General features: G+C 43.1%; 1 protein-coding gene across 1 annotated transcript in view; it reads left to right on the top strand.

Annotated features, from left to right (window-relative positions):
• Nucleotides 1-528: 528 nt before the first annotated feature.
• Nucleotides 529-20,355, top strand: part of GPM6A (glycoprotein M6A) — a 350,302-nt gene continuing 330,475 nt past the window's right edge. Inside the window, exon 1 of the mRNA XM_042982891.1 lies at nt 529-751. Coding sequence (XP_042838825.1) covers nt 748-751 — 4 coding nt within the window. The 5' untranslated portion in view covers nt 529-747. The remainder of the gene's footprint in view (nt 752-20,355) is intronic.

The raw sequence follows: 20,355 nt of genomic DNA, 5'->3' as shown, positions 1-20,355 counted from the left end.
TGATAAGCCCAGTGCTGTTTCTGCAGCATCAGCTCCCTCTTGGATTGAGTCATTTATTTTCCAGGTGACTTCTGCATATTACGGTGTGTGGAGGGGGGGGGGGGGGGGGGAGGGGGTAGGGGACTGGCTTTTAGGTCTTTGGAGCCTTGCCAGGTTACAGAAACCAACATACATAGCACAGAAGAAGGAAGAGAGACCTAATATAAATTAAAAGGGGAATTTCTCTCTTCCTCGTCTTCAGTAATATCGTTATCAAGGGAAAAATGGCATACTTAAGAGAAGATCTTAGGGAATGCGAAATCATCGTAACCAATCTGTCTCTTCTGGAATGATCTCTTCGTAGCCTGCACGTTAGGGGTGATTATTTTGGCCAGAGGGTCCTTGCCCGGGTTGGGGGTGGGGTGGGGTGGGAGACAATGCGTGTGTCTGTGGTGTGTAGTTCCCATTTGGGGGGAGGCGTCTGCACGTGGCTGGCTGCGGAGCGAAAGGGGGCGGGGTGGGGGGCGCGGGGAGGAGAGCGCGCGCGAAGGGCCGGGCAGTAGCCATTAGCCCGAGGAGGCAGGTGGGGAGCGGGAGGGGTCTGCGCGTCCTCCGAGGTGCCGGGAGCCCCGAGAGCCGCTCGGCCCGGAGGGGGGAGGCCGCCACTCGCCGCGGCGCCGGGAGCTGAGGAGCGGCCAGAAGAACTTGGTGGCTCGCGCTCATCTGGGGACGTTGGTCCGGGGCCGCGGGGCAGCTGGACGTCGGGCCATGGGTGAGTGCGCCGGCCGGGGCGCCCCAGCGCGGGGCCTCGGGGGCGGGGTGGCACCGCCGGGAGAGTAGGTGTGGGGTCGGCCTCCGCGTCTGTCTCGGGACTTGCCCCCCCCCCCACCGGGCGCGGGGCGGTGGGGACGCGGTGGCACCCGGTGGGGTGGAGGGGGGGGGGCGCGGAGGTGGCGAGCGCGCGGGGACCGCAGCCCGGGGACGCCGCGGAGGAGGGCGGCCGGGGGAGCCGGGGTTCAGGGGGGACTGACGTGCGCACGTGTCCCCGCGCTGCCGCCTGCCCTTCGGGGAGCCAGTGGAGTCGGGGCGCGAGAAACGCAAACTTCGCACAACTTCCCTTCGCTCGGGTTCCCGTCCGGGCGCCGCCGGCGCGGGGCGAGGTCGGGGACACCTTCTGGTCCCCTCTCAGCTGAGCGCCGGCCTTGCACAAAAGGTCTGCGGCCGAGGCTGAAGGCGGACTCTCCCCTCCACCCCAGCGGGGCAGACGGCGTGGTAGAGGGGGCGTCCAGACCCGCTCGGGTGGCCGGGCTGTGCACTGCGCGCAGCTCCGCTCCGCTCGAGTCCCTGGACGGGGTCCACTCCTCCAGAGTTTGGCGGCCGCGGCGGCGGCTTGGACCGGCCCCAGGAATGCGGTCGGGTGGGGTGGAGGGGTTGCGAGAGCCCGGTGCGACACAGGCCTTGCGGACCCGGCGCGAGGAGGTTGGTTCCACGGGGAGAGTTCTCCGAGGTGCGAGGGAGGGGCCGGGGAGGAGGAGCCTCCCGGCTGCGGTGTGCTGGGCTCCGGGCGCCCAGCGTCGGGCCGTGCGGCTTCTCCGGGTTACTGATTAGCGACCCGCCGGCACTCGGGGTTACTGGTCAACGCCAGCACTCTCGTTTCTTCTCGTCCAAGTCCAGTGCGCGCCCCTCCCCCAGCCTGTCCCTTGTCCTTTGTTGTAAAGGATTTTTTTTTTTTCCCACCCCCCAGAGTAAAGGAGGCTTTGGGATAGACGTGCTCGGGTTGAAATTCCTAAGTTCCCACAGACTCAAGGGTTAGGGGGTGCTTTGACTGCTAATCGGTGCAGTTTATAGACGCTGGCCAATTCAGGAGAAAGGAAAAAAGAGAAAGCTGAGGACAGTTTTGCCTGTGAATGTTAATTGTGGTCAAGACATTCACAGTCTCTTCTCGCTTGACCCGGAAGTCTTAGAAAGACCCATTTTCAGGGCCTTTGAAAAATAAAGCAGTGTTGCAAATGATCTCCAGAATGGACTGGCTTTAAAAGCTTTCTGAAATTGAAGGACTATTTCCAAGTTAAGAAGGAAAGATAAAACACTTTCCCAAGTGGGGCAGAAAGTATTTAAGGCTTGGTCTTCCTTCCTGTCTTTCATTGTGCATAGGAATATAAACTCTTGTTAGAATAACCGCGGAGGAGAAAAGCTCTCAAAAATGGAAAGCCAAAGTAATTGACTTAGTGTAATTTACTCATTTACCCTACTGAAAGCACTAAGATGCTGTTTGTAACCAACATTCTCTAGAATGTTCTCTAGAAGGAATGAACTTGTTTACCGTGTAACCTTAAGCTTGAGTGGGCTGCCTACCCGAGGATAAGGTGCTCTTGATTTTGAAGCTAATTGTTTCTCTACTATTTGCATACTATAATGAACACAGTTGGTCCTGGAGTTTGCTTCAATGCCCTTGGATAAATTAGGCTTGATCCCACATATGGGAAGGTGTTATCAAGGAAAGGAGTTAGAGCTAACACCTGAGCCCTTAGGCTAATCCTGAGCTTGGTCTCTAACCCTTATGAGTTCTCTTTCCTATCTGGAATCTGACAGATGCCTAAAATTTGTCTCCGCCTCCTTCTACCATTACATTTTTCTTATTGAAATTGTGGTCCCGAGAAATTCCTGTTGATGTCAGATGGCCAGTAAGAGAGAGTGGGTAGAGGAAGCAAGTGAGAACCCAGGGGTCAGGGAGTAGAGACAGAACAGGTATGTAGCAATGGGGAGTGAGATCAAGATGCCAGGACTCAGGACAATGACCCAGACATGCAGTCCAGAGATAGGAAGAGCCACCAAGCAGATGGGGGCCGGTGAGAGACCGAAGGGGGGAAATATGTACAGAAACTCCAGAGAAAACACTTGGTCACTTGAGGTCATCTTTCTCCTCTTTTACTTGCGAAAAACACAGAACATCAGTCAGAGTTTCTTTTGTTTGTGGTAGCAGGGGGTGAGGGCACTGGAGTCCACATTGCTAGGATGAAGGGGGAAAAGCAGGGTAGCAGCATGCCTGGCTGTGCCAGCAAGCTGAATCCACCCTTCTCTGGTGTCATGACAACCGAAATTTATCATTTATAGAAAGGAAGATGGTGCTATGGGAGTGAATATAGCAATCAGTTCTTGTTTGACTCAGGAGAAGAAATCCATACTCTAGCTTGGGAGAAGAATGAGAATAATTGGTTAATCAAATACTCTGAATAATTTATAGTTATATCTATAATGCACAAGGCTAATTTTTTTTAAAAAAAAAAGGAAGGTTATTTGCAAAGTAGGCAAATTGACATTTTGGCACCTCTTGCTTCCTTCTTTTATTTTCTTTCCTCAGCAATGGCTTCAGCTTGTCTAGTTATGCAACAAGTTTTCCCCTCTGCCCTCAAATGTTCCCCTACAGAAAGGATATGATGAGGTGTTTGATACGAAAACAATGCAGGGCTAACTTTTGGCCAAGAGTATTTGCATTTTAGCTGCAAGGCTAACTTTGTCCTCTCATCTCTCTAATGGTAGAGTTTCAGGCTCCAGTGTGAGACAGGTCAGGAATATTTTTAATTTCTCTTCTAACTGCATCACCTACTGTTTTATTTATTTAAAAAATGACGTTGGGCGTTATTTCATTCCACAGGTTACTGTGGGAAGCTGCACGGGGGTGTGGTATTGGAGCTGATTTGGGCCATGTGAAAGGGTTTGGTAAGGGAAGAGGTGTTGTAGGTAGACAATGGGCCCCTTCTCAAAGAGGAAGGAGATCAGTTTTGGGGAACAGTAAGACATGGAGCTGAGTTGACAGGATGGACTTCATTTTGGAGAGCCTTCAAAAGTAACCAGAGGAATTTAGAATTTATACCAGAGGAAATAGGGAGTCATGGAAGGTTTTTGAGCACAGAAGAATTACGATGAAATCAGTGCTTAAAGGAGATGAATTGATTGGTGTTGTGTAAGACAAAGGATAAATTGGAGAGAGTAGACCCATAAGATAGACTTAGTTGTCAAAGTAATCCTGAAATGATAGGCCATGTATCTAGACCAGTCATAGAGGAAGAGTGGTTAACAGTGGAAATGGGGAAAAAAAGATAGGTGAAAGATACCTCTAATGAGAAAGCTGTAAAAACAGGCAATTGAGTAATAGCAAGGAAAGTGAATCATCTCTCTCTGGAGATTGGAAACCTTGAAAATTGGGGAAATAGTGGGTCCCTTGAGAATGTTTAAAGGATTAACCAGATGCTTTATTTTCCGGATGCTTTGGACAGAAAATTAATTTCATTTTTGGAATGTTAATTAAGAGGTGATAGCTAGACATCTAAACACAAGTGTTTAGTATGTTGGAAATGCATAATGAGAACTTAGCAGAGCACGGGAGCAAGAAGGGAAATAAAGACCTGAGGGTTGCTAACCTCTAGTAAGAGTTAAACCCATGCAACGAAAGAATATAAGGTGTGCTGGCTGAGGGGTAGGAAAAGAAAGGAACATACACCACATAAAATGGACTAAATGCCCTAAAATTAGAACAATGAAATGTTCCATCTTTAACATTCAGCTTTAGATCCAGGAGTCTGTAAATTTTGATGAGAAGAATCTCGGGAGGAAATATCTTGCTCTCGTTCAGTTTCGGTAAACGTGGACTTGGTTAAGGATCTGTAAAATTATTTGCAAATTTAGGCAAGGAGTAATGAGACATCGTATTGTTTTGAACTCATACTAGTTTTAAGAAGAATATGACCCCCTACAGGCAGTTATGAGCAGGGTGTAAAGAGCCCGGATTTGAAGCAGGACAAATAAGATAATTTTTCATGTCTTTGGGTGAGTCATTTAAATCTTGGGGTTTCTGTTTTCCCCGAGGGCATCGGGGGATACTTGGTATAAATTTACGTAGCTCAGATCTTGATTCGGTAACAGAGGAAAAAAACATGCAAAGAAGATAGAGTTGAGCTATTTTCATTAAGCAAATTAAGAACATTTTAATGATTCTAGGCTACTAGGTAAAACTTTTAAGGGTCATTTGGCCTCTGGTATGTTATTCTCCCTGGAAAATTTATAAAAGCCCGAGAGCCTGAGCCTGAACAGAAAAAGATAAACTAATGTTCTGGTTATCTTTGCTGCATCACAAGTATCCCCAAAACTGGTGAGTTAAAATGACAGTTTATCATTAATCTCTGTGGGTTCTGTGGGCTGTCTCCTGAGCAGGTCTTGTTTGAAATCTGGTGCCTTTGCAGTCCAGTATCTGCTGGGGATTCAGGCATCAGAAGACTTGGCTGGGCTGGTTGTCTCAGGTAGGTCTCACATAGCAGCGCTGACAACTGGCTGTTGGCTGAGATGTCAGTTGGGGCTGCTTCCAAGGGACTTGGGCTTTTCACAAAATGGCAGCTTGATTCCTAGAGGCAGCCTTGGTACAAGGGTTCCAAGAAACCCAGGCAGAAGCTACGGGGATTGTTATGACCTAGAACGTCCTGTGTCTCAGAACATTATTTCTGCTGCCTTCTGTTGGTCAGGAAAGTCATTATGGGCGACGTATTCAAGGGGAGGGGCCCTGGATCCCTCCTTGTGATTTAAGGAGCAACGTAGTCTCCAAGGAGAGAAAAAGAATCGCAGTAGCCAACTACTACTTGGTCTCGTTTCTACAAGAGATGCCTTATAAGTGTGCTTTGCCGTAGAGACATCCTCAGGTTTGCCAGGGAAAATTTGATGTACGTTTTCTGAAACATATAGGATAAAAGACTGCATCTTTAATTAGAAATACGAAGAAATCTAGACAGTCCCGCTAAAATTTCACAGCAGAACGGTTGAGTGTGGAAATTCATGCCTGGGTGCAAATGTGTTAGGAGGATGCTGGGATAAAGCTCTACTCAAAATAATTTCAAATAAGATCAGCTTGTCTTTCTTATTTTAATTTAAATGGGGAACTTCTGAAGCGATTTTGAGATGCTCTTTATTTCACTTAGAATCAAGCTTTTGTCATACAGTAGAATGTAGGTCAAATAAATCCTTTATTGAATATCCTCTCATCATAATGAACTACATGCTTTGTGGCAAAACTGGTCAGAAGCTTGCTTCAGTTTTCACAAACATATTAATTATACAAAACACGTAACGTGAATTGGTAGGGTGTTGACTAAAAATAAGTATGGGCTTAAATATTCTGATTTTTGGAACATATGTTTCTAAATTAAACATGTAACATTCAATGTAACAGAACTTTAAATTCTCATTTTATCATTTTTTTTAAAAAAGTTTATTTATTGAAGGAGAGAGAGAATCCCAAGAATCTGTCATCACAGAGCCTGATGAGGGCCTCAGTTGCTCAATTGAGGAGATCATGACCTGAGTTGAAACGGAGCCGGATGCTTAACCGACTGAGCCACCCAGGCGCCCCTCATTTTATCATTTTTAACTGGAGAGGGTCAGATCAGAGTTGTTATTTCAGATACAAAAAAAAAAAAAATTGGTCTTTTTCCTAGACAATTGAAACATAAGAATTAGGGTGAAAGAAATGGGTTCAAACTCAAGGAAGGCATTAGTTTCAGCCGGAAACTTACTAGCGGCCTTAAAAAAGAGTTAGGTTCTGCCTTTCAACTTGGTTGATCTAGGCTCGTTCTATTTTCAGTTATTTGACGAGGGACCACGATAGATACTGTGAAGCCATATACTGGGTGCACATGACACACAGACACAGCCTCGTCTCACCGAGAAATAAAGTCTTGACCTACATAACCAGGATAGTGGGAATAACGCATGAGGTAATATGACGTGTACTTAAATTCGTCTTTACTTCGTCAAGATCACCTGTCGGAACAGTCGCTCACGACACGTCCCGCATAACGTGTTGCAACCACCCAAACTGCATAATAGCAGAAGTATCTCTTGCTGCTGCTGTAAAATTTCTCGTGCTACGACTTCTAATTTTCTTGTTCCATTAGAATAACTGAGGGAATATGTTAAGTACTAATTCCTGGGTCCCGCTGCCGGGGTTCAGGTGGAGAAGGTCTGGGCCTGAGAAGCGGGCTTGCACTTTTAACACGCAGCCTCGCCCGTTTTGAGGCGGGAAGCCTGGCGCCTGCTTTGAGAAGTAACTTCCAGAACGCCCGCCTTCTCTCCTTCCTCAGGCCAGCGGAGCTACCGTTACAACCTTATTCCTTTACCCGTATCTCCGATACATTACATTTGATTCTAATCCGGTTCCTGCTCTAGAAAGTGTCACCAAGAGCTACATTTCGGGAGTGATGTGACGTTTCTGTTTCTTTTCTCTGTTCAGCTTGTTAGGTCTCTACACTTCCTGTCTGTCCCTTCTGCCCCAGCCATTCCTTAGCCTTATTGTGGGTGATGCTCTCCAGAGATGACTGAAACCCTCCCCCTGAAGACGGCTTATGATTTCCAGCCTTATGGCTTCAAGAATTTACGTGTACATAACGCCCGAATCGCTGTCGCCGGACCCAGCTGCCCCCCTACGTCCACCCGGCCATGCCTCTATTCCCCTAACCGCAGTGTGTTCCAGACGGAATGAATTCATCCTCCCCAGATATACTTCTCTCTTGTCCCCTCTTTTCGTTTGTCGATGACTCTGGACTACACCTGGCCCCTAGCGTCTCTTACCGTCCCCCCTGGCTTGTCACGTGTCGTCCAGCTTGCTTGCACTCAGCGGCTCCCCCTCCTGCCTCCGCTCTGATGGTCTTTCCTGCGGGAGGTGCCAGCCTCTTCCATCCCCCCACCTCGTCCCCTACGATGATCAGCACACTCCATTCAAGCACGGCTCTTACCCCGCCTTTTATCCTGACCACTGTGTTTCCTGCTGTTCTCTCTCCTACATTTTCCCACTGACCAAACTGACTGCGTCCACTCACCTTAGCTTTTTCGTACCCTCAACCATATGATCATGCCTGGTTTCGCTCTTTGCCAGGCCCTTTCTGTTTCTCTGCGGAAATGTAAAACTTTATTGCCTGGCTTACCTTCATTAGCACAACTTAAATATGTTTCCTGCGTGAAGACTGTCCAAGATGTGCCCGGCTTGGTGTTTTCCGAAGCACGGGGTGCATACTCGTGAGGTGCCAGTGTTGTTATTTTATGTGTTTAACAAGCACAATATTGCATATGTGCCGTGCACTGTTTTAAACGTTTTTTTTTTAATTTTTAAAAATATTTTTATTTATTTTTTTTTGAGACAGAGACAGAGCATGCGCAGGGCAGGGGCAGAGAGAGAGGGAGACAAAGAATCCGAAGCAGGCTCCAGGCTCTTGAGCTGTCAGCACAGAGCCCGACCCGGGGCTCGAACTCACAAACCGGGAGATCGTGACCTGAGCCGAAGTCAGACGCTCAACCGGCTCAGCCACCCAGGCGCCCCAACATTTGTTTGTTTTTAAGCAATAAATATGCTTTGTTTAAAAAGGAAGGCAGTGGTGTTATATACATGGAGCTCTTACAGTGTTGATTTATTCATGAAGAGATAAAACATTTGGTAAACCCAGTCATCTAAAACATGGTTATATTATTGGCCTTTAACTTCCATGTTTTAAGTGTTTTTGAGTACTTAGTGATCAGTCTTCGTAACAATTGTGTTAATTATTATTACCTTTTTCATTTTTACACGGAGGTTTAAATAATTTGTCCAAGGTAACGGAAGTAGCAGGCAGCAGAGAGGGGATTTGAACTCAGGCAGTCTGTGCTCCCAAACACTGTGTTGTACTCTTTCCATTTCAGATGGGTATGACCTTATTTTAGGTGGTCACGGCATTAAACAAAATAGAATGTTAGTGATAGAGTTATTCTCATCTCATTTTGTTTCAACTCTTTTGATTAAATCAAGACTGACTCCTAATTTAGTGCTGTTAGTTTTATGCATTTCACAGGAATTACCTTAACAGATCTCCCTTATATCACATGGTGTAAGTGCATTCTGGTTTACATCAACTGAGAGGTAAAGTGATGCTCAAGGTAAAAAAATGGCCAAATAATTAAAAAGTACCAATGATAGTTCAGGTATTTCCTTTTATAATAAAGAGAGGGCAGGCTGTAGACTTTGAACGTTTGGTAAAAACTTGTTTTTTGTTTTTTTTTTTAGATAAGCAATACTGATTATTTATTTATGGTAGAAATTGAAAGTTTTATTGACAATATATTTTACTAACAATGAAAATTGTATTTTAAAACAGGAAGTAGGGGTGCCTGGTTGACTCACTTGGTTAAGCGTCTGATTCTTGGTTTTGGCTCAGGTCATGATCTTGTGAGTTTAAGTCCCACGTCGGGCTCCGTGCTGTCAGGGCTGAGCCTTGTGATTCTCTCTCTCCCTCTTTCTCTGCCTCTCTCCTGCTCTCTCTCAAAAATAAATAAAGTTAAAAAAAAAAAAAACCCATGAAGTAAATGAGAGTAATGATGATACTAATAGGGGATAAACCATATAACCTGGAGGCAGCTTGGTGGTGCTGAAGTAGTTAAAACAAGTATTTCAATAAATTTTTAACCTAATTCATGGAAGCCGTGGAACTTGGGCCCTTCTGTCACTTAACCTTCTGGGCCTGTGGGAGTAATACCATCAATATCTATCTTACAAGGATGTTTGTGTAAAAAAAGAAGGTATTTGACAAGAATCTTGAGTATAGTAAGTGCTCAGTGATTCATTACATTTTTACACATTGCTGGGTAACATGGTAGGAACCATGAACATGGTGTCCAAGTGCCTGGAGTTTAGTAAATGCTGCATCTGATGAAAGTCAGCCTTTCTGTCTGCTCCCAATGTCTTCTCTCTCCATCTGTCATGGCAGTTATTGAATGTGTGAATGTGTGTTTGCTTCCCCAGTATTTGAAGTCATGTCCAGACTCTGAAGGCAGTGGCTTCCAGATTATTGGCATAGAAACCAACGAACATTCTTCCCATTAATCTGTTTGTCTAATGTTGCCGACCTTGCTGCCTTAGTAGAAAGTTACAGAAATGCAAAATGTGATTCCTCTTTATGTAAAATGTATTTTAGAATTCATCATGGCAGGAGATGGGAAAGAAGGCAAAGGTGTGGAATGAGTCCACATCTGTCCAGAACAGAGTTAAGGATGCGGTCGTGGAAGGGATTCAACACTGACCAACGTCCCTTAGATAAGATGAAAAACATTAAGGCAACAAAGATCTAGAAGCATCTGCTGCAAAGCAGATGAAACAGAGTTAACATAATGTCAGGAGAGTCAAAGGAGAACAGTGTTTTGAGAAATAATCTGCTGTGTTCAGTAGAATAGAAGGAACACAGGAATGCCATTTCTTTTGCTTTAATGGCTTTTTCATTGATAGAAGCCTGTTGAAATTAGTGTTTTTAGTTAAGAGGTGAAGATACAAGCCTGCTCTCATGGAGCAGATTTCAAGGACCAAAAACAAAACAGAACAAGGAAGGAAGGAGAAAGGAAGGAAGGAAGGAAGGAAGGAAGGGGAGGGAGGCAGGAGGGAGGAAGGTGAGAAGAGGGGGTAAGGGACAAGGGGAGAGGGAAGGGAGAAAGGAGGACAGAAAAAACTTTTAATGGATCCAAGGTTAAGTGAAGAGTTTTATGAGGTAGGAAAGAGCCAGAAGAATTGCTTCATGTTTTGAGAAAGAGGGGAATAGACCGAAATGCCATGGAATGACAGAACCTCTGAGCAATGGATTATAAAACAATTAAGGATATGAACTTATTTTATATTACTTATAGTTAAAATTTTTTTTTAATGTTTATTTACTTTTGAGAGAGAGAGAAAGCATGTGAGCGGGGGAGGGGCAGAGAGAGAGGGAGACACAGAATCCAAAGCAGGCTCCAGACTCTGAGCTGTCAGCACAGAACCCGACGTGGGGCTTGAATGCACGAACCCGTTGAGATTGTGACCTGAGCCGAAGTCGAACACTTAAGCGACTGAGCCACCAGGCTTAAACATAGTTTTAAAGAAAAAAAATCCTATTTTTTTCTATAAAATGTTTGATGGCATTTGAGGGTTTTTAAATTTTAATTTTTTAAAAATGTTTTTATTTATATTTGAGAGAGAGTGTGAGTGGGGGGAGAGGCAGAGGGAGAGAGGGGGCTCTGTGCTGACAGCAGACAGCCAGATGTGGGGCTCGAACTCATGAACCCGGAGATCATGACCTAAGCCAAAATTGGGCGCTCAATTGACTGAGCCATCCAGGCACCCCAGGGATTTTTATTTACTCATTTTTTAAATCAAAATAGATACATATTTTTTTTCAGGAGTAGAATTTAGTGATTCATCACTTACATGGAGCACCCAGTCCTCCTCCCAGCCAGTGTCCTCCTTAATGCTCCTCACCCCTTTAGCCCTTCCCCCCACCAGCCACCCTGAGTTTGTTCTCTGTATTTAAGAGTTTCTTATGGTTTGTCTCTCTCTCTGTTTTTACATTATTTTTGCTTCCTTCATGTTCATCTGTTTTGTGTCTTCAATTCCACATGTGAGTGAAATCATATGATACTTGTCTTTCTTTGCCTAACTTATTTCGCTCAACATAATACACTCTAGTTCCATCCTTGTTGTTGCAAATGCAAGATTTCATTCTTTCTGCTCGCTGAGTAATATTCCATTGGATATTACAACATATCTTCTTTATCCATTCATCAGTCTATGGACATTTGGGCTCTTTCCATACTTTGGCTATTGTTCTAGCGCTGCTAAAAACGTTGGGGTGCATGTGTCCTTTTCAATCAGCATTTTTGTATCCTTTGGATAAATACCTAGTAGTGTAATTGCTGGGTCGTAGGGTAGTTCTATTTTTAATGTTTTGAGGACCTCCATACTGTTTTCCAGAGTGGCCATACCAGTTTACATTCCCACCAGCAGTGCAAAAGAGATCCTCTTTCTCCGCATCCTCGCCAACATCTGTTGTTGCCTGAGTTGTTAATGTTAGCCATTCTGACAGGGGTGAGGTGGTATCTCATTGTGGTTTTGATTGTATTTCCCTGATGATGAGTGATGGTGAGCATTTTTTCATGTGTCTGTTAGCTATCTGGATGTCTTCTTTGGAAAAGTGTCCATTTGTGTCATTTTCCCATTTCTTCACTGGATTATTTGATTTCAGGTGTTGAGTTTGATAAGTTCTCTATTGATTTTGGATACTAACCCTTGATCTGATATGTCATTTGCAAATATCTTCTCCCGTTCTGTCAGTTGCCTTTTAGTTTTGCTGATTGTTTCCTTTGCTGTACAGGAGCTTCTCATCTTGATAAGGTCCCAATAGTTCATTTTTGCTTTTGTTTCCCTTGCCTCTGGAGACATGTGTAGTAAGAAGTTGCTGCAGCTGAGGTCAAAGAGGTTGTTACTGATTTTCTCCTCCAGGATTTTGATGTCTTCCTGTCTTACATTTTGGTCTTTCATCCATTTTGAGTTTCTTTTTGTCTATGGTGTAAGACAGTGGTCCAGGTTCACTCTTCTGCATGTCGCTATCCAGTTTTCCCAGCACCGTTTGCTGAAGAGACTGTCTTTATTCCATTGGATATTCTTTCCTGCTTTGTCAAAGTTAGTTGCCCGTATGTTTGTGGGTCAGTTTCTGGATTCTGTATTCTGTTCCACTGATCTGAGTGTCTGTTTTTGTGCCAGTACCATACTGTCTTGATGATGACAGCTTTGTAGTATAGCTTGAAGTCCAGGATTGTGATGCCTCCAGCTTTGGTTTTCTTTTTCAAGATTGCTTTGGCTATTTGGGGTCTTTTGTGGTTCCATACAAATTTTATAGGATTGTTTGTTCTAGCTCTGTGAAGAATGCTGGTGTTATTTTGATAGGGATTGCATGGAATATGTAGATTGTGTTGGGTAGTATTGACGTTTTAACAATATTTGTTCTTCCAACCCATGAGCATAGAGTATTGTTTCTTTTTTCTTTTTCTTTTTTTTTTTTTTTGCGTTTTCTTAAGTATCTTTCATAAGCTTTCTATAGTTTTCAGTGTATAGATTTTTCACCTCTTTGGTTAAGTTTATTTCTAGGTATTTTATGCTTTTCGGTGCAGTTGTAAATGGGATCAATTCCTTGATTTCTCTTTCTGCTACTTCATTATTGGTGTTTAGAAATGCAGCCGATTTCTGTACATTTATTTTGTAATCCTATGACTTTGCTGAATTCATGGATCAGTTTTTTGGTGGGGTCTTTTGGGTTTTCCACATAGAGTATCAGGTCATCTGTGAAGAGGGAAAGGTTGACTTCCTCTTGTTGATTTGGATGCATTTTATTTCCTTTTGATTGCTGAGGCTGGGACTTCCAACACTATGTTTAACAGCAGTGGTGAGAGTGGGCATTCTTGTCGTGTTACTGACCTTAGGGAGAAAACTCTCAGTTTTTACCCATTAAAGATATTGTTGGGTGTTTCATATATGGCCTTTATTATCTTGGGTATGATCCTTCTATCTCTACTTTTTTGAGGGTTTTTATCCAGAGAGGATGCTGTATTTTGTCAAATGCTTTTTCAGCATCTATTGAGAGGATCATGAATTTTTTTTTTAAATGTCTGTTTATTATTGAGAGGCGGCAAGACAGAGCATGAGCATGGGAGGGGCAGAGTCAGGAGAAGACATAGAATTTGAAGCAGGCTCCAGGCTGTCAGCACAGAGCCCGACACGGGGCTCGAACCCACCAACTGTGAGATCATGACCTGGGCCAAAGTTGGACGCCCAATTGACTGACCCACCCAGGCGCCCCAGGATCATGTAGTTCTAATCCTTTCTTTTATTAATGTGATGTATCACGTTGATTGATTTGCGGATACTGAACCAGCCCTGCAGCCCAGGAATAAATCCCACTCGATCGTGGTGAATAATTCTTTCCACGTATTGTTGGATCCGATTGGTTAGTGTCTGTTAAGAATTTTGCATCCGTCTTCGTCAGGGAAGTTGGTCTGTAGTTCTCCTTTGTGGTAGGATCTTTTGTCTGGTTTTGGAATCAAGGTAATGCTAGCCCTGAGAATTTTTTTTTTTTTTTTAATGAAAGAATATGCTTCCTGATTGTTTTAAATTGTCTAATAATATGTTCAGTAAAGATGTAACTTGTTGGTTTTGACAAGCATATTGTGTTCATTTTTCTTGTATTTCATTTATACAAGTATGAATACAAGATATTCATACCTTTAATACTAAGAGTATGTAGGTAAATATATGGTCTATATTCAAACAGTTAAATGAATCAAAGGTAAAGCATATTGTGGCTAAATATTTTCAGGTCGGAAATCAGGAGAAAATGGTTCTTGTCCAAGCTCACTTGTTCTTGATCTGTGTTCCCTTTTTCCCTCAGGTGTAGATGAAAACTTGGGTTCAGTCGCCTATAAAATTCCATGCAGCTCTGAATGCCTATGAGCTAGGGGGGCCCGGCTCAGTCAGTAGAGCATGCGACTCTGGATCTCGACATTGTGAATTTATGTTCCATGCTATGTGTGGGGATTTAAAAAAAAAAAAAAAAAAAAAAAAAAAAAAAAAAAAAAGCCTATAAGCTAATCAACAAACAAGAAAATAAATAGAGACAAGACACTGGTGCCCACATCCTCATCAGATTACTAAAGCGGATGGTTGCATAGCAGTGAGTGTCTCAACTGCAAACAAACCTGTCCTTCTTAGTAACTTCTTTGTGGTTTCAACCCAGACTTTCTTTTTTTTTTTAATTTTTTTTTCAACGTTTTTTATTTATTTTTGGGACAGAGAGAGACAGAGCATGAGCGGGGGAGGGGCAGAGAGAGAGGGAGACACAGAATCGGAAACAGGCTCCAGGCTCCGAGCCATCAGCCCAGAGCCTGACGCGGGGCTCGAACTCACGGACCGCGAGATCGTGACCTGGCTGAAGTCGGACGCTTAACCGACTGCGCCACCCAGGCGCCCCTCAACCCAGACTTTCTAACAGAGAAGACTTTGAAGACTTCAACTAGAAGATTTTGAGATTTTTCCTTGTTTACAGCCTTCGGTATATTTTTTTGTACTTATCAAATGAAGATAAAGAAACAACTGAAACAAAACAAAACTCCAAACTCTAATATGTCCAGGAATTATCTCAGGCTTCTTTCAGCTCTGTTACTCATTTATAAGTCATTATATATTATTACTTATATACATTATTAATATGTAATAACTATAATTACAAATTATAATATTCATATATATTATTGAATATCATATAGTAATTATAGCTGTATGCTATAATACATATTATTGTATATTATATAATAATTATAATTGTAGTAATATATTGCTCTTAAGTGAGGGAACTAGCTGATATATTTCTTTTAAAAAAATTTTTTTTTAATGTTTATTTATTTTTGAGACAGAGAGAGACAGAGCATGAATGGGGGAGGGTCAGAGAGAGAGGGAGACACAGAATCTGAAACAGGCTCCAGGCTCTGAGCAGTCAGCACAGAGCCCGACGCGGGGCTCGAACTCATGGACTGCGAGATCGTGACCTGAGCCGAAGTCGGACGCTTAACCGACTGAGCCACCCAGGCGCCCCTAGCTGGTATATTTCAACAAGTAGGTTTATATTTAAAAAAAATTTTTTTTATCATTTGTTTTTGAGAGACAGGGACAGAGCATAAGCGGGGGAGGGGCAGAGGGAGAGAAGGAGACCCAGAATCTGAAGCAGGCTCCAGGCTCTGAGCTGTCAGCACAGAGCTTGATGCAGGGCTTGAACCCACAAACCGTGAGATCATGACCTGAGCCGAAGTCAGACACTCAACCGACTGAGCCACCCAGGCGCCCCGGTAGGTTTATATTTCTTATGCTGGTAACATCCTAAACTTTTGAAGTATATTGCTGCGTGTGTGTCTGTGTGTGTATGTGGGGGGTTCTTGTTTTCTGCATTTTTAAAAATTTGTTTAATTTTTGTGTGAGTTAAAGACAGTGTTCTGTGAGGTTGGTACAGTGAAAAAGGACTCATTTTGCAAGTCCCAGAAATGGTGTCTTAACCCTTGGCAGTGTTCTGTGGAGGTTAAAATATATATATATATATATATATATATATTTTTTATTCTAGTGTAAATAAATTCTTAATTTATTTACTTATGCTTAAATTAAGCCATGCTTAAATTCTAGTGTATAAATCCCAGACATTTTTCTAGACAAAAATATCAAGGCATAGAGAAAGAGATAATATCTGAAAATGTAAAATAAAATACAAAAATAAAATATAACTCACTGCTGGCTTATTCTTTCTGGGTGGCATATTTTGTGTTTGCTGTTTCTTTTACTAAACGAAAATAAACATGTGCAGGATGGGTGTTGAAATGAACTTGTAGAAAAAAATTCTGAAGACCGAGCATACAGTCATATATTGACTGTAGTAGACATTTTCTATCATTGAGACAACTCACCTGTGGTGTCAGATAAGTCAACTGTGGGCTTCGGACTTGAAGCACAAATCATGAATTTTGGATGCGAAGGGAGTCTCTTGCATTCCTGTTGCAATTTGTCTCCTAAATAGTTCAAAATAGACAAAAATTCACAAGGAGGTACCAGATACAGGAGACACGTGTGACAAGGTTATCCATCATTGTCACTGTTTTGCATGGTGTTTTCCCTCTAAGAAAAGATTTACAAAGAAGAATACAGTTTTGTTAATTATACATGAGAGAGTCAATTCAGAGTGACAAGCCTCTAGGAAAAGACCAGAGCAGCTATTAATATAGGCGCACAATTTGTAAGGAGTTTGTTCCTTAGGTATAAATGAAGTAGAGATCACTAGGAAAAAAAACAACAACAGTGTTATTAATTAGTTCCATTCGTTTCGCAGCCGTTACCTCAGTGGTCTTCCCTTTACAGAACATGATGATACGTGGTTTACGTAAACTGAGAGGTAAAGTGATGCTCCACTCGAAAGAGTTTAAAAAAATTGAAAATAACCAATGATGGTACCAAACTTACCACGTATTAAAGTCACTGTTGTGGTGCAATGATTGTGCCTGGGGCCACCATTACTTCCATGGTAAAGAGTGCTCTGGGTTATGTACTGGAAACTTGCTAAGGAAGTAGATGTTAAGCGTTCTGTCCGTTAAAAAAACAAAGGTGGGGCACTTGGCTAGCTCAGGCAGTTAAGCTTCTGACTCAGGTCCTGATCGTCTAGTTCGGGAGTTCGAGCCCTGCGTGGGCTCCCGACTGACGGCTTGGAGACTGCTTGGGATTGTCTTTCTCTCTCTCTCTCTCTCTCTCTCTCTCTCTCTCTCTCTCTCCCTCCCTCCCTCCCTCCCTCCCCTCCCCCCCTCCCTCCCTCCCCCCCCCCCCCCCCCGCACTTCCTGCATGCTCTGTCTTTAAATAAATAAATAGCGACTATGTGAGGTGATGGATGTGTTGATTAACTGAATTGGGGTATTTCACAACGTATACGTATATCATCGTGTTGTAAGCGTGAAGTATGTACAGTTCTGTTTATCGAGTAAACGCAATAAAGGTGAGCAGTTTATGAAAATAAGAAACTAACTTAAGAGTACTTCTCCCCAAAAAGCAGCCTCTTAAATTTGGTGTAATATTCATGTGAGTGAACACATATTTCACAAGAGTCTGCCACATGCTCACCCTTGTTCTGCGCACACTGACGTAGTGAAGGATGTAGAGTAATTCTCATTTTTGGTCCAAAAGGACTTCCGTCTTAATTAGTGCACAAAACGTGCACACAGACAACTATTTGAGAATTTTGCAAGATTAGATAACGGAGATCTAGATTTTAGCATTCTAAGGATTGCTGCAACCGCCGGTCACGAATGGAATAGACCAGTGGAGGCCCCAGCCATCACAGCAAGTTTTCCAAATGAGGAACCCTGAAGAGCAGCTGGATGGGCTGTGGCTTTGTCACACAGTAGGGGTGGTAGTCGTGTGGGCATAGCCCAGGAGCAGGAGCAGAGGATGAGGGAAGTAGAGGTGGGATAAGGAGTGGGATATGGGGTCACGGCCCAATAGAAGGGGTTCTGGTCATGATGAACACAGCGTGAATGGTGCCCTGGGGTGAGCAAGGTTGGGGTTCCACCTGCATCTGGTCCTTCTGCTCTCTCCCTCCGGTACCCTAACTATACCCTTCTCATCGCCCTCATCCAGCCCTTAGAGCCTTGTCCCATTTGCTTTCTTTCTGTGCCAGCCTATCATTGCTTCCTTTCCATTCGGTCATGGACCAGCGTTCCAACCACTCCTGAAATTATTCTTGATTCCCTTAGCCCTTTGTCCCAGTGAGTCTAGATTATTGCAACCTGGATGGGATGAAGGCTTGATACAAGGATCCAGAAAATGGTTCTATTACACGATCATGCAATTGTAGCGTTTCAGACAGGGAGTGATAGGAGAGTGTAGCAGACTTGTTACAGATGTAGCAGAAAGGAAGGAACTACGAGAGATAATGAGAAGAAAAGCTATCCTTTTATCTGTTAGAATGCCAACCACAAGGAGCTGGTATTGGACGAAGAGAGAAGGCAGTCATCAGAGACAAACACAGACTGAAAAAATTCACCATTCAGGCAGTTGCCAGTTGGTTAAACTTTATCAAATCCCTTGTTATTAAATAAGAGGATGGTCTGGAATGACTTCTATCAACCCAGTGATTCAGGACTGCTTTGTTGATCTTCCTGTCCAGAGTGAGATTTTGTTACTTCCTGCTACCCCTGGTGCTGGTCCCTAGAAACTGTGCAAGATGATAAACTTTTCAGATGAGAGAGTATTTTACTAAGATGATGCAATTGGCTTTGCTCTCGTTGTAAATAAAACCTTCAAACAAGCTTTTAGGGTCCAATTTCTGATTGAGTGCCATGATATATCCAAAATTTATAAAATTTGACCCAAAGTTCTAAGGACATCGACTTCATTAGAAATGAAATAACTTAATATAACGTAACAAATTGTAGATTATAACTTAATGGGCTGTTGTAATGATCAAACTAAATGAAAAGTTTTTTAATTGACACTTTATTCGTTTTGTATTTTTTTATTTTCTGAGATTTTATTTTTAGGTAATCTCTATGCCCAGCGTCGGGCTTGAATTTACAATTCTGAAATCCAGAGTCACATGCTCCACCCACTGAGCTAGCCAGGCACCTCTAACAGTTTGAAAGTTTAGAAACCAGAGAATGTGATATGGTTATGTGTTAGTAATGACAGGATATCAACAGTTTTGAAAATATCACTTTATGTAGAATTGTGAACTTTTCTCTTTTTTCCCCCTATTTTTTTTTTTTTTAAATTTTTTTTTCAACGTTTTTTATTTATTTTTGGGACAGAGAGAGACAGAGCATGAACGGGGGAGGGTCAGAGAGAGAGGGAGACACAGAATCGGAAACAGGCTCCAGGCTCCGAGCCATCAGCCCAGAGCCCGACGCGGGGCTCGAACTCACTGACCGCAAGATCGTGACCTGGCTGAAGTCGGACGCTTAACCGACTGCGCCACCCAGGCGCCCCTTTCCCCCTATTTTTAAGACTTAATATGTATGGTTTAATTGAAATAAAGGACAAAGAACAAAGTTTCCTTTTTCTTATCACCTTAAATTTCACGTTTTCATCTTCAGTCTCCCTAATTCTGGGGCTCTCTTCCATTTCCTTTTTTTTTTTTTTTTTTTTTTTTGCTATCCTGTTTTTCCCTCTTTCTTGCTTTTTCTTGGCTGTTAAAGTTTAAAATGATGAATGTTTGAAAAAACTCTTATCCTTGTGGTTGAAAGACTCATTCAGTTCTCTCCCAACTTCTGTGTAAAAGACTGACTCAAAGCAACGTAAATAAAATACTACATAATTAAAACAAAGCATTCTGTATAGGTGAGTTGTAAAAAACTTAATAGGGTATCTGTGACTGGGTTTTTTTTTTCTTTTTTTCATTCTCCATTGAAGCTTTCTTAAATTAAAATGTGGTCCTACATGCCGGTGAATTTCTAGGTGCAAATGTGCCCCCGCCCTCAGCTGCCAAGTGGTACTGGTGGGCAGGACTCTGGTCTTCCCATTTCTGCACAGACTACAGAAGTGAGGTTCAAGTAGCTGCTTGCTCTCCTCAAGCAGAGTCCTTCTGTTTCCTTTGTCAATGGCTTTCTTTTTCTATCCCAGTGGCTGTAGCTCACTGTTTATTTATTGGCTGTTTAGAATGAAAAAATCTAGTCTTTGATCATTGACGACAAATCAGAGCAATGAGCCATCACGGTACATTGGGTAGAGTCTTAGGCTGTTAGGCTCTTGGCTGGTTTGCTGTACTTTACTGTCCTAAAAGTTTGAGAAATCTGGCTGCTTCGTTGGTTGTTTTGCTCCTCTTATTAACACTTGCCAAACCTTTTGTCATGCATCTTTAGAACCATGACAGCTGCTAGGTTAAATTTCAGTTTTGATCACTGCGTCTTTAGAAGTTAAGCTGAGGACGAAAATAGCCATTTCCTTCTCAGTGATTGTAGTGGATGGTGATCACCGGCCTGCTGGGTGCTGA

This window comes from Panthera tigris, chromosome B1 (assembly GCF_018350195.1).
Source record: "Panthera tigris isolate Pti1 chromosome B1, P.tigris_Pti1_mat1.1, whole genome shotgun sequence".
Classification (NCBI taxonomy): domain Eukaryota; kingdom Metazoa; phylum Chordata; class Mammalia; order Carnivora; family Felidae; genus Panthera; species Panthera tigris.
This window is presented reverse-complemented; position numbering and strand designations above follow the sequence as displayed.